Genomic DNA, 14790 nt, shown 5'->3' on the forward strand with positions numbered 1-14790 from the left:
TGAAGCTGCTCATCACCTTTCAGTCAGTCGCAGTCCCACCTATTTTCCAAGCTTCGTTCAAAGCAATTTCGGGGCTGGTTTCATTTCTCGCCTTTCTCGGCGGCCCGCGCTTCCCCTCTGGTCGTCCGGCGACAGTATTGTTGTTTTGGACGCCGGGCAGGTCGCCACGCCTGCCCGCTCGCCGCCTGGCGGGCCCGTGTGTCAAAGGTGGCCGCGGCAGAACAGACTGTGGGAACAGCCGGTTAGCCTCGGCCCGGTCCCCCGCTCCCCGACCGGAGGGGCGGCCATCAATCCAGCTCTCCCCCTGCCCGGCACAAACACACACAAATGCCCGACCAAACACACACCCGCACACAAAGCCGACATGGCTCACGCCCTCTCCCAATAATCCTCGGAAGCAATTTCATCTCGACTCGGGTGGCGGCCCATTGTCGCCGGCCCCTTCAATCTTTCCTTATTAACTCTCGCTTTGTCCCGCATCCGAGCTTCTGGACTCATCTCTCCTACATTCCGATCGGCGCTGCTCCCGGCGCTCCCGGGCAACCTCCGTGGGCTAATCCCGCCGCCTCCCCCGCCCCGAGGGGCTCTCACTGTTTTGTTTTGTCCCCCGCCCCGAACCTGCCGATCACCTACTCACACACTAAGGTGGGGCATAAAGTGCCCGGGCTTTTCCGAGGGCCGGGGTGGCTCAAGTAGGAGGCGGCCACAAAGTGACTCCGGCCCAGACAATTAGAACAATGAGCCGGGCCGGCGGGGTGCTAACTCGCTGCGTCACGCCTGGACGCTGGGCTATTTTGTCACTTTAATGAATTGTCCATCAGGCCAGGGCCACATCGCAGGCTGCGCACGGAGAGGCCAGCGGGGACCCAGACACTAAGTCGGTATTTATTACACTGCCTTTGTCACTAATTGAGCTAATTATCACTGACTCCTCAGCACTCCCACAGGCACGGACCCCCTCGCCCCCCCCCCCTCCCACGCCGCCTCACCCACCTCGCTCTCATGCCTGCCATTTGAACCCCACCTGCTCTACTCCCCGCTTCCCTCAAAGTCCTCCATCTTTGTTTTTACAATATGGAAGAAACAAATTCAGCCCATCTTTTTTTGACATTGGATGTCGAGCGATAGCCAATCAATTTCTATCGACCCTGCGCCCGCCGACCCTGCGCCTGCTCCTCGCCGCCAAGCAAGTTTTCATTTCTTCATGAAAAAAATAAGAAGACTAGTTTAGATGGCGCCGTGCGAGGTGAAGGTGTCTGTGTCTGCATAAGCTGCCTTTGTCAATGGAGAGCCCAGATGCAAAGATGTCTTGTGAGCTTTGCTGCTGATAATAGGATTAAGCTCAGGACACCCAGGGATAGATGCTCACTTGGTTGAGCATTTAAAAAAAAACACCAAAACGTGGACAGATTGAAAAATATAAACTTTATTGTTCTATCATACAATGGCGCCTACATCACTCGTCTTCCCTAAAGAGCTCGCTGGCATCTTACTAGCGTCGTATGAAATATTTTTAGATTCACACTGACAAAAGCAAGTGTGTATTCAGTGCATGGCAAAACACACCAAGTGGTCATTCCAGGAGATCATCCTACAAAACAAATAAAGACATTCGACGGCTCATCCAGCAATGACTTTGTTATATAAATATTTGGATCTGTACAACATTTTGGTCCTCTTAGCTGATTAAGTCTCTGTGGTTTGAATCAGGTCTGGTCCGCTATTTGGAAACATGCTGAGAAGATGCCACTGGTGCTGGCGAAGCCTCCCCAACTTACCTGTGCCAGTTAGCTTTAGCTTTTGGAGCAGGCTTGAGAAGCGTCTCCATAAGAAATCAAAATGTGCTGGAGGATTCTTTTTTTTTTTTTTTTTTGCTATTGGGCCGCAACCAATGGATTGCTGTCAAAGAATTGGAAGATCTGCAAGAGAATGAAGTCTCTTCTTCTTTATGAGTACAAGCTATCAAGTTTTCTTTTCACAACACTTTTGAGTATTAAATATAAGCAAGCGTGAACTTTTATACCCTGTTGATACGTTTGTGCTTTTATCCACTGATTGGAATTTGGGCTTGATAAAGTTCCCTGTCTGGTTCACCCTCGCAATTGCCCATGTGCAGTACTTGTGACTTTCTCTGAGCGACTTTTGCTTCTCATGGGCCCGGAACCCCGCCGCCGCCAGGTTATCATAGACACTGGTGTACTGTTCGAGTACTGGTGCAGTTCAGGCAGCTGACGTGACAGCACCAGTGGAAGGTGCAATGGCAGCGCTCGGTGACGCTCTCGGCCCGGGTCTGGAAGCCGCGTCCGCAGCAGAGCAGCTCGCATCCGTCCAGACCCGGAGAAGAGTTGTTGCAAGTTCGACCCCAAGTTCCCAAAGTGCCGCTTTTGCCGTTGTAGGAGCAAAAGTTTGGCGATTTCTCAAAATAGACCAGGTCCACGACGGAGGGGGGTTTGTGAGCCGGGTTTTCCGGTTGCAGGTGGCGAGGGCCCGCTCGGTGGGAGGCGCGGTTGCTGCCCTTGTTGGCGTACACCACTCGGGAAGCGCCGTCGAAACGCTCCTTGAGGACGTCGCCCACGGCGCGGAAGCTCGGGAGGCGCATCCAACAGGTACGCACCGCGCACGAGCCCGACATGCCGTGACACTTGCACTCCTGACGCATCTCCGACGACACCGTCTGTAATGACAGGAGAGCAAAGTCAAACTCGGTGGCCCGCTCGCTCGCCCGCCCCGACCCCGGCGTCCTTCCCCACCATTCTGCCGGCCTCGTTATTGTGCAGGTTGGTGAGGTAGCGCAGATCTCGCCCTCTCTCGCTGGAGTCGGCGAATTCCCGACTGAACATCCTGCCAAAATCCACGTTGTCGCTGCAGCCGCCCCAGTGCCAGTCGGGGCCCCCGGGGCCTCTGCGCCGGTAGTCGCACGTGCACGATTCGATGGCCCCTTCCGAACACGAGCGGGCCACGGCGTGCGTCACCCCCGCGCTGGTGATGGCGAACACGAAGGCCGTCTCTCTGCAGCCTGCGAAACCACACCCAAACTTCTCATGAGAAGCCGGACTTGATCTGGTAGCCGAACAGATGGCCGTCCCGCCTCCCCCAAAGTCTTCCAAGGACGACCCGCAGGGAAAGACAAGAGAGACTAACCCCGATTGACAATTTTGCCAAATATGGCCGGGCTGTGGGTGGTCGGGCAATTCCAGCGGCGGTTACGGAACTGCCACTTGCATTCCTTCAAGGCCGTGTGCAGTCCTGCCGTGATGGCGTGCAAGATGCCAGGATTCTGCCGAATCAGTCGACGCTGCCGGCGACTCAGTAGGGCCAGGCTCGGGTCCAGCGCCAACGGCACATTCTTGGAGTTGGTCAGAAGGTTGGACGAGGAGGCTACGTTGACGATGCCCCTGGCGCAAGCACAAGGACGAGTCAAAGTGAGAGTCAGACTGGGCCGAAAAAAGTCTCTGTTTGTAAGAAGAAAACATGAGAAAAAAATGAGAAATAAATTAGAAAAAGATTAGAAAAAATTTGAAAAAAATGAGAAAGAAATGAGAAAAAAATGAGAAATAAATGAAAAAAAAAGGTTGAAAAAAAATGAGAAAAAAGGTCTCTGTTCATAAGAAGAAAAAAAAGAGTAAAATAAAGAAAATCCAAAGTCAGACTTAATGTGCTTTGTGGCTTTTCAATCGAGTTGGGCTAAAAATTGCGATTTTGACTGGCGGTCCAAACAAGGGCAAAAAGCTGTTTGAATAGCAAATCAAAGTGAACCAGGCCCGGATCAAGCACACGTTGCCAATGTTGACATTCTGTCACGTGTCGATTTTGGTTTTGATTTGAGTTTTGCCCCGTATTCTTTGTGTCCATAACGAGGCAGTCGCTACGTTCTCTCGTTGACCTGTGCCCCTTAATTGTGTATCCAATCAGCTCCGTCAGCCACTTGTGTCTTGTCCAGGTGTCTCATCACTTGCTCCGATTAAAGTTTCCAGGTCTCTTTCGGTCCAAGCTGTTAGCGGTCTCTGGCAAACTCAAATCAATGCCAGTCAAGGATTTTGCCACTTTGTTATTTTGGACGTCTTTGTGTTTTTGATGAATCCGAGTAATTTTTCATTTTTTTATATTTTTGGAGAGCACCTCTGCCCGACCTTTCCGCTTCTCTGCATTTGGATCCACCTTTTTGCCACCACCATGAATGACTTCGGGCAGCTCTGACACATTCAGCTTCTTGCAAGGTGCGCAAAATTGAAGGCAACGTGTATTTTAGGTTCAACCTGAAATTCATTTTAATTTATCTTCTCAAGACGTTTTTGGCAAGTCTACCTTTCTGAAATCAGCGCTAGCGCCTCAATATTCTTAGAATATATTTTTTTCACTTCGACTCATTCACCTCATACAATGACCCACTTCTGCTTTGAAAATGAGTGCTAATAATTTGACTTTTATTTCAAGGGTTTGTTTTAGCCTCGCAAGCTTCTGGAATGTCAGCTGTCAATTGATTAAAAACAGCAAAGACTCTTCCAAAATGCTTGAAATCTTTTGTCCAAAGTGCCCAAACCACAATTAACAAACATTTGAACAAGCTCATAAAAACAATGCAGCGAAAACAAAAACCTAACCTCAAAGCAAGTAATGTCTCCCTTGTGTCCAAATATTATTTAATGAGTCTTCTTGTTGGATTCTATTCGACAGTTAATTAATTTTACATAAACGAATTTTTTGTTCGGGGGTAGGGGGTGGGGGGGCATCGCAAATGCATTTATGATATAATAATTCTAAGAAAGAACAATAAATGCACTGGCAGTTTGGAAGCAGAAGAGCTCGTGCGGTAGAATTTAGTGAGCGATGCCATAACACAATATCTGATATCGGAGCGTGAAAAAAAAAAAAAAACTCCATGCACGCACGCACAGAGAGCTGAGTTGGCCCAATTGGCCTTGCACTCACCACCAGCGGCCGCTGTTGTTGACCGCCCCGGTACCGGAGAGCGACGACACCAGCAGGATGCAGGCGGCTTTGACTCCCAGCAGAAGCGCCAAACTCCGCATCGCGCTCTCGCTCACCTCCAAAAAAAAAAAAAAAACACATTAAATATAATAAATAATAAAGCACGATGCGATTTGAAGAGAAACGTCGCTTCTTGTGCAAGGTGCATCAACTCACCAGTCGGAGTTAATTGAGCGCGGGACTGCTGTCGACGTGAGACAGATCGCAGGCTTGAAGTCAAAGAGTCGTGCACGCATGCGAGGAAGCTGCGTGCGTGCATGCGCTCCTCCTCACTGTGTCCCTCCGAGTGATGCTCTGCGCGGTGCATGGAGCGCGTGGGACGGTCCCGCCGACTTGATCCCTTCGGCGGTGACAGCAGATAGGCAACACATTCTTCTCTTATTGAGTGCTACGAGGGGGGAATAAAAAAGGGATTTGCTGCTCACGTCTCCCTCTGTGTTTTTTTCCCCCCTCACTCTTCCTCGGAGCCTTTTCAATAGGATTGGAGGGAGGGATGGTTAATGCTCTTCATAGGGGCGCACAATGAATAAGGAAACACAACTGTGCAGAAAAGACAGATGAGAGGGGGTGGGGGGGTGATGGTGGGGCAATCCGTGGCGTTGCGCATTTGTGGAATCTTATGATCCAATCCGCACTGGAATTTTTTTTTTCTCCGTGTGTTGTTCCGCGCAGGCAGAAGGTGGCGTCCGCTAGGCTGTCACGGTGCAGACAGTCATTGTGGGGGCGGCTGCATGGGAATGCCCTTTCGCCAACTCTCTATCTCCTCCTCTCTGAAAGCTCGCTCTCGTTTTGGACCGAGTTTACGCAACCACGCCTTGCTTGCATGTGTGATTCGGTTGGATATGATTTGACGCGCGCGGTGCCGCAAAATGAGTGCGCATCCTGCTCGAACTTTTTCTATATGAATAAGCCATTCCAACATCTGGCCCGCAGACCTCCCTCGGTGTGAGCCCATTTCTTCAGTCATCTCAATGTCCCCAAAGTGCATCACAGTGCGTGCGCGCGCCCGCCGCGCTTATCTGCCAATTTGCATACTTCCATATTAGAGAGGTGGAAGAATAATCTTTGTGATGACAGTAAAAAGGAAATGGGCTTTTGTAAAGCGGCTTTGACGACATTTGGAATCGCGCGAAGCTCGGTGCCCAAACGGGGCTTCCTGAAGCAGTCATGCGACACCGAGCAGATTAGCTCCAATCCGGATCAAGGGGGAGCCTTTTATATACAAATCAACTTCAAATCACTTTTTAAGCCACTTAGATATACACGCCAAAGCAGAATGCTAATGCACTTTTCATTGCTGCGGCTTAGGGAATGGAAGGAGATTAGATGAATTGGTGTCACTATGCGAGTCGTGTTCAGGGGGGGGGGACTCAGCGTCTATTCTGTTTCTGTTTTTGTTCAATTCCGCATCGAACTTTTAACATGTGCGTGCTGATATAAAGAGCTGGCTCACTTTAGAGAATTCGCACCTCAGGCCAATACATCCAGACAACTGTTGGTTTTGAAATCGTCCAGCCACATTTGAACGGATCACTCGGAACTTCATGACTCCCCTGAAGAGGTTGAGATGACAAAGTGAAGTTGTCGCTCTGATGGAGGTGGTTGGTTGGGGGTGCATGCGATTGAGGAGGGGTGTATTGTCTGTGAGGTGCCGCCTGCCTGCTGCTGCTTCTGCTGCCTCCGCCGTACAGTGCCACTGGCCCCGCCCCCTTCCCTCTCCTTCGTCCCACATCCATCAATGACTCTTCCCCACTCTTCCGTGGACAAAGTATGTCCACATGCATTCTTGCCGGAGGTTTTATTGTTCTAGTTTTCAATGACCTTAGAGCAAGTGCGTGCGCACTGATGCTTGGGAAGCGAGGCTTGTGCGTAAAGGTGCATGGAGCAACTTTTACGCACGGACGCAAATAACCAAAATAAAAGAAATACGGAGATAATAAAATCAAATAATTCTGGCGTTGCAGATTGAAAACTGTTTCAATTGACTAATTTATGCACCGCAGAACCAATTACCAAAAAAGGATGACAAAACCTTTACCCTTGGTTTGCTGATGGTCGCACATTGCTGTTACTCTCCCTTCACCTTCAAAGTAAATTCGGTAAAGTTTTAATTTAAGATTATTGAAAGAGTACGACATTGTTAATCCAATTTTTCTTTTTTTTTTTATGCACAAAAAAGCATCTCACCATTTTGAGTATATTATCATATCATGTTTTTAGTTGTTATTTATTTATTTAGTTAGTTGCTTTTTGTTTGTTTATTTAATTATTTGTTTATTTAATTTTTGCTGAATAAGTGGTTTATGCTCCAAAAATGCAAGTTGGTCTTAAATTGTTGAGTTGGCGTCAGCAATGGCATGAAAATGTGTCGGTTCCTCATTTGACTCTGCGCTTATGGACATTGTTTCATATCCTTAAAATTTTATTTTAGAGAGCATGTTATGACCTAATAAGATGACAGTCCAACTTCAATGGTGGCCAATATTTTGCAAACAGCCGCCTGTGGGGCCTCCTCTTTACCCCCCCACGCCCCCACCCCATCCTGCTCCAGTGATCTCCAGCTTTCCTCGCCTCCCCTCTTCGTCTTCACTCTCCCTCCTCGTTTGGGGCCGCTGTATTGAAAATAAATCCTTATCTCTTGAAACAATTGTCTTTTTAAACACGGGACAACTTCACCAGAGGTTTAATGTCACGGCGCGACAGAAAATGGAACTACCACATAAACTCCGCTTGGACCGGTGCCCGATTTTGGCGGCAGCATTGTTATTACTACCTGCGTTGACGTAAGTGGACTTGAGAACTTGAACACATATTTTCATTCACGTGTGGGGGTTTCAAGCGTATTCCAAGTATTCTTCATGGCAATTGAAGTTTTTATCAAAAACCTCGCATGAAATTCGTGACGTAAACACACACGCGCGCGCGCGCACGCACGCACACACACGCACGTAACACTGACACACGCACGCACGCATGCACGCACACTTCTTATATACGTAAACTTGAATTAAATGTACTGTAAATCAATATTTTCATTTCTCCATCCATCCATGCATCCATCCATCCATGCATCCATCCATCCATCCATCCATCCATCCATCCATCCATCCATCCATCCATCCATCCATCCATCCATCCATCCATCCATCCATCCATCCATCCATCCATCCATCCATCCATCCATCCATTCCTGCTTGGAATCGATGTGAAGCGCTCAGTTTGGAAGGACTTTCTACACACTCACTGTCTTGTCGTCTCCGCGGCGCGGCTTTGCGCGTGGCTCCGGCAACCAGTTGACTGTCCACTCCCGTGCGTGTATGCATGCGCTGGTGTGGGCGGCGTGGCAGGGTGCTGTGTAATGACATCCTCAGCCTGAAGGTGGCAGGAGAGCCAGTCCTAACCCCCAACTCGGTGTGCCTGCGCCTGGCCGGCCTGAGTAAGCGTCAGCTGAGGATGTGCGTGCGACGACCCGACGTGACGGCCTCGGCCCTGCAGGGCATCCAGGTGGCCATCCACGAGTGTCAGCACCAGCTGCGGGACCAGCGGTGGAACTGCTCGTCCCTTGAGGCCCTCGGCAAGCTGCTGCACCACAGCGTCATCCTCAACAGAGGTGAGACACGAAGCCAACTTTTCCCCTTGAAATTAAAGCAAACCAACCAACATTTCTGCAAAGTGCTTAAATGAGGAAAATGCTGTATTTCATTTTGAAAAAAATTAGAATGCAAAGAATGAAACAGCTTGTGCGACTTGGCCACCAGGGGGCACAAAGAAGAGTTTCAAAACTACTAGAAGTGACTCGGCAAGTTGAAATAATATGAACTGCTTTTTGCACGGATAAGTCCTGCAATGTATTATTGTGAGTCATGTCAAATGGACTGTTTGTGTTGCTGCCCCATTTGTGTGCAAAAGCTATGGCGTTTCCCAATATGTGTTAGCACAAAGTTAGCAGACGCAATGTGCAATTCTGCACTCGGTCAGGTCTTAAATTGTGTCCTGTGTGTGTTCCCACGAGGTTTTCGTGAAAGCGCCTTCTCACTGGCCTTGTTAGCGGCGGGCGTGGCGCACTCGGTGGCCTCGGCCTGCAGCCTGGGCAAGCTGGGGGGATGCGGCTGCGATGGCAAGCGTCGGCGGGACGACGACGAGCTCATGCGGTCCAAACTGACGCGGCTGCAGCTGCAGATGCTGCAGAAGGCCGGCCTGCCCACGTCCGCCCGCCTGGATCCGACCTCCGCCCAGCGCCTCAAGCCTTTTCCCCACGAGCTCAGCTCCATGCAGGAGACTTGGGAGTGGAGCGGCTGCAATCATGACTTACGTTTTGGGGAACGCTTCTCCAGGGAGTGGCTGGACTCCCTGGGGTCCCCGAGAGACATCCACGCTCGTATGAGGATACACAACAAGCGAGTGGGACGGCAGGTGAGTCTTGTGACTTTGGCCCTCAAGGTCTTATGGGCTCATCTTCAAATTTATTCCAGAAGAAGTCCACATTTTTTTCCACGCTATTCTCTATGCGCCCCCACTAGTCCAAATATGGAATTGCATTAGTGGCGTATGAATTAAGCAGAGCAAGCCACCCGTTTGGAGACCATCTGAAGGGGTGGCCATTTTGGGCTCAGCTTGCAAATGTCACATGACCAAATCCAGAAAACAGGAGAGCCATGATGGTGTTTTTTTGACTAGACTTCCCATTGAGTCAATCGAGCAAGTGTTAGTTGACACTTTTAGCATCATGCTTGACTAGAGCGACAAAAATAATTGACCCTGACCCATATCCACGTGTGTGTGTGACCTGCCAGATCGTCGCCGACAACATGAAGAGGAGGTGCAAGTGTCACGGCACATCAGGGAGCTGCCAGTTCAAGACCTGCTGGCACGTTTCTCCCGAGTTCCGGCTGGTGGGTTCAATACTCAAGGAGAAATTACTCTCGGCCGTCCTGGTCAATTCCCAGAACAAGAACAGCGGCGTTTTCAATCCACGAATCGGCAACGTGGGCCGCAGGAGGACCGGGAGCTCCAGAGGAGGTCGCGGCGGCGGCGGCTTGTCCAGAGAGTTGGTGTACTTTGAGAAGTCACCCGATTTTTGCGAGCGTGACGCGGCCGCCGACTCTCTGGGCACGCACGGGCGCGTTTGCAACAAAAGCAGCCCGGGCACGGAGGGCTGCAGCTCGCTGTGCTGCGGCCGAGGACACAACATCCTAAAGCAAAGCCGCGGCCGGCGCTGCAACTGCACCTTTCACTGGTGCTGCTACGTTCTGTGTGACGAGTGCCGAGTCACCGAATGGCTCAGCGTCTGCAAGTAGACCAAGTGGTATGATTGGACGCTTTCTTTTCAGTCGACACGCACTGTACATTTATAAATCTATTTTTATTAATATTATTACTGTGCTGTCGCTGTGCTGGTGGACAGAACAGCTTGGTTGTGATTGTCTTCTCTTCTAATGCTCTTTCATTTTTGCTCCATGTGGACCTTGTGGTTTTAGAACTTTTTTTCCCGTTTTGTTTTCCGTATTTTTGCGAACTGAGGATCCGTTTGACTTTTCACAGATATTGAAGGACTTTGCTGATGTACTTGAGCAATGGCGTCTTGGCAGATGTGGCTCGTGACAACAGTAGGGGACTAAATCCCGAGCGAGCTCTTGTTACTTTGTATAAGAATCACCAGAAAAGCAAGAGGACATTTTTTTGCTGTATCGGGAGGATCACGCAAGGTGTTGCTAAGACGGTTGCCGATTGGCAACATCCATCTGTCCGCTTTCGAAATCTGAAATCACATCATTTTCACCAGATGAGATTGGCCATCACTCAAAAACTGTTTTTCTTTATATTTGTAATGTCTTTGTGATATCCAAACACATATTTCACACAAGAAAAATAGCAACTATGATGAAGAAAAAATAAAAATAAAATGGTGCAAACTTGGGGAAACTCGTTTTGGCCTCCTGAGGAATGTCACTGAATTGGCAACATTGCCAGCTTGGTTTTTAGTGACACTAAATGCTATGGAATGATAAAGATCTGGATTTCTGGTTTGTGCTGAATCCCATGTCACCGTTTCTCCACGCACGTGTCAGACGCACTGCAATTGCTTTCTCCCCTTGCCAATGTCTCCCTCAATGCTACAAAGCCAAACACATTGATAGCAAGCCAATAACGACAACCAGACTGGCTTGAAAATTAAAGAGAGGCAAGCAGAGAGGAAGTTGGGAGAGAAAAAAAGTCCGCCGCACAGATTGACATCTTGATTATAGGTGTCAAGTGAGGCGATGGAGTGTGAGCTGGATGCAGAGATACGTAGTGAGAGCAGATCCATGCTGCAAGGAAGGAGAAATGGGGGCTTCGGGGAAGGGATGAATAGCGTGCATGCGCCCGCGCTGTCTAAATACAAGGCTCCCGACATCTGCTTCTCAACTCCCCTTTGGGTTTTTGATGTGGGACGAGAGCGGCAGAGAAAACACAAGGACGCAGCTACCCAGAACATCAAAGCCCCTGCCCTCAACTTGCAGGCCCTCATTAGTTCAGCTAGCAGAAGCCACCAGACTTGTGATTGTGTTTGCTGGGGTGCGCGCTGGCAGCGACTTCAGAGGAGAGCTTCCTATAAGTCATAACTAGCCGGCCCACCTCCGCTGCCGCCCCGGCCCGGCCCGCCGTAACCCCCGCGTAACCCTCACCAAAACTCTGGGCTCACACAAACCCCGCCATGAGTCTGCTCCACCCCCAAATCTGGCGTGCAGCTGCAAACATCTGCTCGCCACTTTATTCCCGTCCTTTATTCGTGATAAACACATCATGTGAGCGAGCGCTGAAAACTGTCACAGAATTTTAATCTTCCTGCTTAGTATTTGTTGGAGCACATTCCAGATTGACTCAAAGCGTTTGTGTTTTGTTGCGCAGCCTTCCTGTTGTCGCCATTCACACACAGCTGTGGGACAAATTAGAATTTACGCAACGTGCTAAAATGCAACATTGTGTATTCACCAACCTCGTTGTATCTGCTTTTACAACGACAATAAATAGTTTTCAAGGGTTGTCACGTTGATGTTTTGTTCCCGTCATGCTTGCTGAGTGTTTGAAAAAAATCATTTTGAGCTGCACAAGTGGTGAGAGATTGTGTTGGGGTCAAAAAAGGTCATGGAACAAATGGAGCTAAGGGGGGTGCCATATTTTTGTCGTTAAAATATTTCATTTCGGCCAAGTACTGTATGCTTATACACTTGTCGAGCTAATTATGTGGCAAGAGGAGTCACAAAGCCTCCAATTACACTTTACTTATTTATTAAGACGATCTTAGTGTTAATTATTCAAACACTTTAGATTCTTACTTTGTGTCACAATGGTTCGGTTCAGCTCACATGAGCAGTCCTTGGTAAAACTGAAGAAATTAGTAAAACGCAAAAACAAAACAAAACAAAACAAAACAAAACAAAACAAAACAAAACGGCCGTTTTAGGAGAAGACATTAAACAGCATGATCGTTGTACTGTTGCGCTCATCTATCCAAATCCCGCGAGACTACGCAGGCGTGTCATCGCGGGATTTGCGACGAACCTGACTCTCTCCTTCATCCAGCTGGCAGCCTCCCGTTGACGGTAAGTGCAAACGAATTGCGCCATCGTTTCGACGAGGAGACGTGACAATTGTGCTCACGTTAATGTGACATACCCTAAGCCTTTTCCCTAACAAATATTACTCAATTAGCGCTCTTTAATCGACCACATTAAGGCGAGCGGAGTGCTAGTCGTGACTATGCGACGATTGCCGCACACACGCACGCACACACACTCAAGGGGCGAATAATATGGCTTTAATTGATTTAGCAAAGATGGACTTTTAATGCTTGTCATTTGAACACTGCATCGTTATCGTAATAATAATCATCATCAATGTCTGGATGTCTCGCGAGCTAATCGATTCGGTCCACGCGGCTGAAGCGACTGCAGCATACTGCAGCATGCAGTCTGGTTCTCGGCCAGCATACTCGATGCTAATTCATGATTTGTTTTGGAATTTGTCTCTTTCGAGATCGCGTGGAGTTTTGTTTCATAACAATTGCACCTACCTCTACTGCACTGCCCCGAGGTAGTGAATATTATTTACCTGTACAGCCGACTGTGTCAGTGCTGATCATGATTAACTTTGGTTTGAACTTTCACCAGCCTCCAGCTTTTGTATGTGTTTCATTTCTTCTGAGAGGTGAAGGCATTACAAATGTGCCGCGTGGTTTTCAAGAGTTCCGCTTCATAGTTCTGTTGCAGCTGAGGAGCGGGCCGCTGGTCATCATGGGCAACATCTTTGGAAACCTGTTGAAGAGCCTGATTGGGAAAAAGGAGATGCGGATTCTCATGGTGGGGTTGGACGCGGCGGGGAAAACCACCATCCTGTACAAGCTGAAGCTGGGCGAGATCGTCACCACCATTCCCACAATTGGTGTGTGAGGCGAGAACCACCAAAAAAAAAAAAAATCCAGCTTGTGCGACTCCTTTGTCATTTCCTATTGCTCAGGTTTCAACGTTGAGACGGTGGAGTACAAGAACATCAGCTTCACTGTTTGGGACGTGGGCGGCCAGGATAAGATTCGTCCCCTGTGGAGGCACTACTTCCAAAACACTCAGGGTAAGTGGCCACCCATGCTGATGTCAGCAGAATCAGATTTTACAGGAGGTCAACTTAGCATATTCGCCGTCATCCCACCTGCGCAGGCTTGATCTTTGTGGTGGACAGCAACGACCGCGAGCGCGTCAACGAAGCTCGAGAGGAACTCATGAGGATGCTGGCCGAGGACGAGCTGCGGGACGCCGTCCTTCTCGTCTTCGCCAACAAGCAGGTGCGGACCCGCTCGGACGTGCCCGGGCGCGCGTGACGCAACGACCGCTGTTGTTGTTTTTTCAGGACCTGCCCAATGCTATGAATGCGGCGGAGATCACCGACAAGCTGGGCCTGCACTCCCTTCGCCACCGCAACTGGTACATTCAGGCCACCTGCGCCACCAGCGGCGACGGCCTTTACGAGGGCCTGGACTGGCTGGCCAATCAGCTGAAGAACAAAAAGTGAAGGGCCAGCTCCATCCAGGTCCGGACGCATCGAGTTGACACGGAGAGGCGGTGCCGAGAAGTCCCTGACTCGGCGGCCTTTCCCCCCAAAACAAACATCTCTGTTGTTCTTTGACTTGATTATTTATTTGATTGATTGGTTTGTTTGGATCTTCTGTGAGAGTTTTTTATTATTATTATTATGTGTGTGATTTCAATGCGTTGCTTTCTCCACACTGGATCCGTACATCGGGATGTACGACGGGAATATGTTTCGGAACTGCCACGTGTATTTTCCCTCCTTTGGCGTCTGATTTTGTCCAGGTCTACACTTGTGCTGCAGGTGGAGTAATAATATGTTACCTAATTGTACTTGATGTAAATGATATATTAGTATTGTGGGACTAGCAAGATGTTGTCGTCAAAAGCTCAACATTGTTTGCAACAGAGTCAAAGGCATATTTGACTTTATTGAAATACATATATTTCCTTTTTTTTTCTCTTTTAGATTACATGCATTTATTTACCCCAATAATGCACTTAATAATTATATTTCAGCAGGATTTATTTATTGTAAAGCAGATTTGAAGTGTTCAATACTGTATATCACTTCTTTGCGAGTGGAAGCAGTGAAAGAAGAAAATGAAAAGAATGCGATTGTTTCCCATGCTGCATGTGAAGACAGACAAATCGGGCTTGCGGGCGGCGCGACTGGCTGTCAACTGCTGTAAATAAATACCGACGCTCGCTCCCAATGGCGTCTGTCTATTCATGTGTG

The 14790-nt window shown here is 49.0% G+C and overlaps 3 protein-coding genes across 3 annotated transcripts; 2 read left to right on the top strand and 1 right to left on the bottom strand.

The window, feature by feature from the left end:
• Positions 1 to 1406: 1406 nt before the first annotated feature.
• Positions 1407 to 5115, bottom strand: wnt1 (wingless-type MMTV integration site family, member 1). Its single transcript, XM_037245371.1, has 4 exons — positions 4930 to 5115; positions 3142 to 3395; positions 2751 to 3016; positions 1407 to 2674 (listed from the first exon to the last, which is right to left on the bottom strand). Exons 1-4 carry the CDS (start codon positions 5028 to 5030, stop codon positions 2183 to 2185), a joined length of 1113 nt encoding a protein of 370 aa, XP_037101266.1. The 5' UTR covers positions 5031 to 5115; the 3' UTR covers positions 1407 to 2182.
• A 2374-nt stretch (positions 5116 to 7489) lies between these two features.
• Positions 7490 to 12011, top strand: wnt10b (wingless-type MMTV integration site family, member 10b). The gene is made up of 4 exons (XM_037245386.1): positions 7490 to 7772; positions 8337 to 8599; positions 9002 to 9402; positions 9783 to 12011. The coding sequence occupies exons 1-4, from the start codon at positions 7696 to 7698 to the stop codon at positions 10284 to 10286; spliced, it is 1245 nt and encodes a 414-aa protein (XP_037101281.1). The 5' UTR covers positions 7490 to 7695; the 3' UTR covers positions 10287 to 12011.
• A 488-nt stretch (positions 12012 to 12499) lies between these two features.
• Positions 12500 to 14764, top strand: arf3a (ADP-ribosylation factor 3a). The gene is made up of 5 exons (XM_037245194.1): positions 12500 to 12572; positions 13228 to 13410; positions 13486 to 13596; positions 13683 to 13807; positions 13873 to 14764. Exons 2-5 carry the CDS (start codon positions 13263 to 13265, stop codon positions 14032 to 14034), a joined length of 546 nt encoding a protein of 181 aa, XP_037101089.1. The 5' UTR covers positions 12500 to 12572; positions 13228 to 13262; the 3' UTR covers positions 14035 to 14764.
• Positions 14765 to 14790: the final 26 nt, after the last annotated feature.

The sequence above is a fragment of the Syngnathus acus genome, chromosome 2 (genome assembly GCF_901709675.1).
Source record: "Syngnathus acus chromosome 2, fSynAcu1.2, whole genome shotgun sequence".
Taxonomy (NCBI): domain Eukaryota; kingdom Metazoa; phylum Chordata; class Actinopteri; order Syngnathiformes; family Syngnathidae; genus Syngnathus; species Syngnathus acus.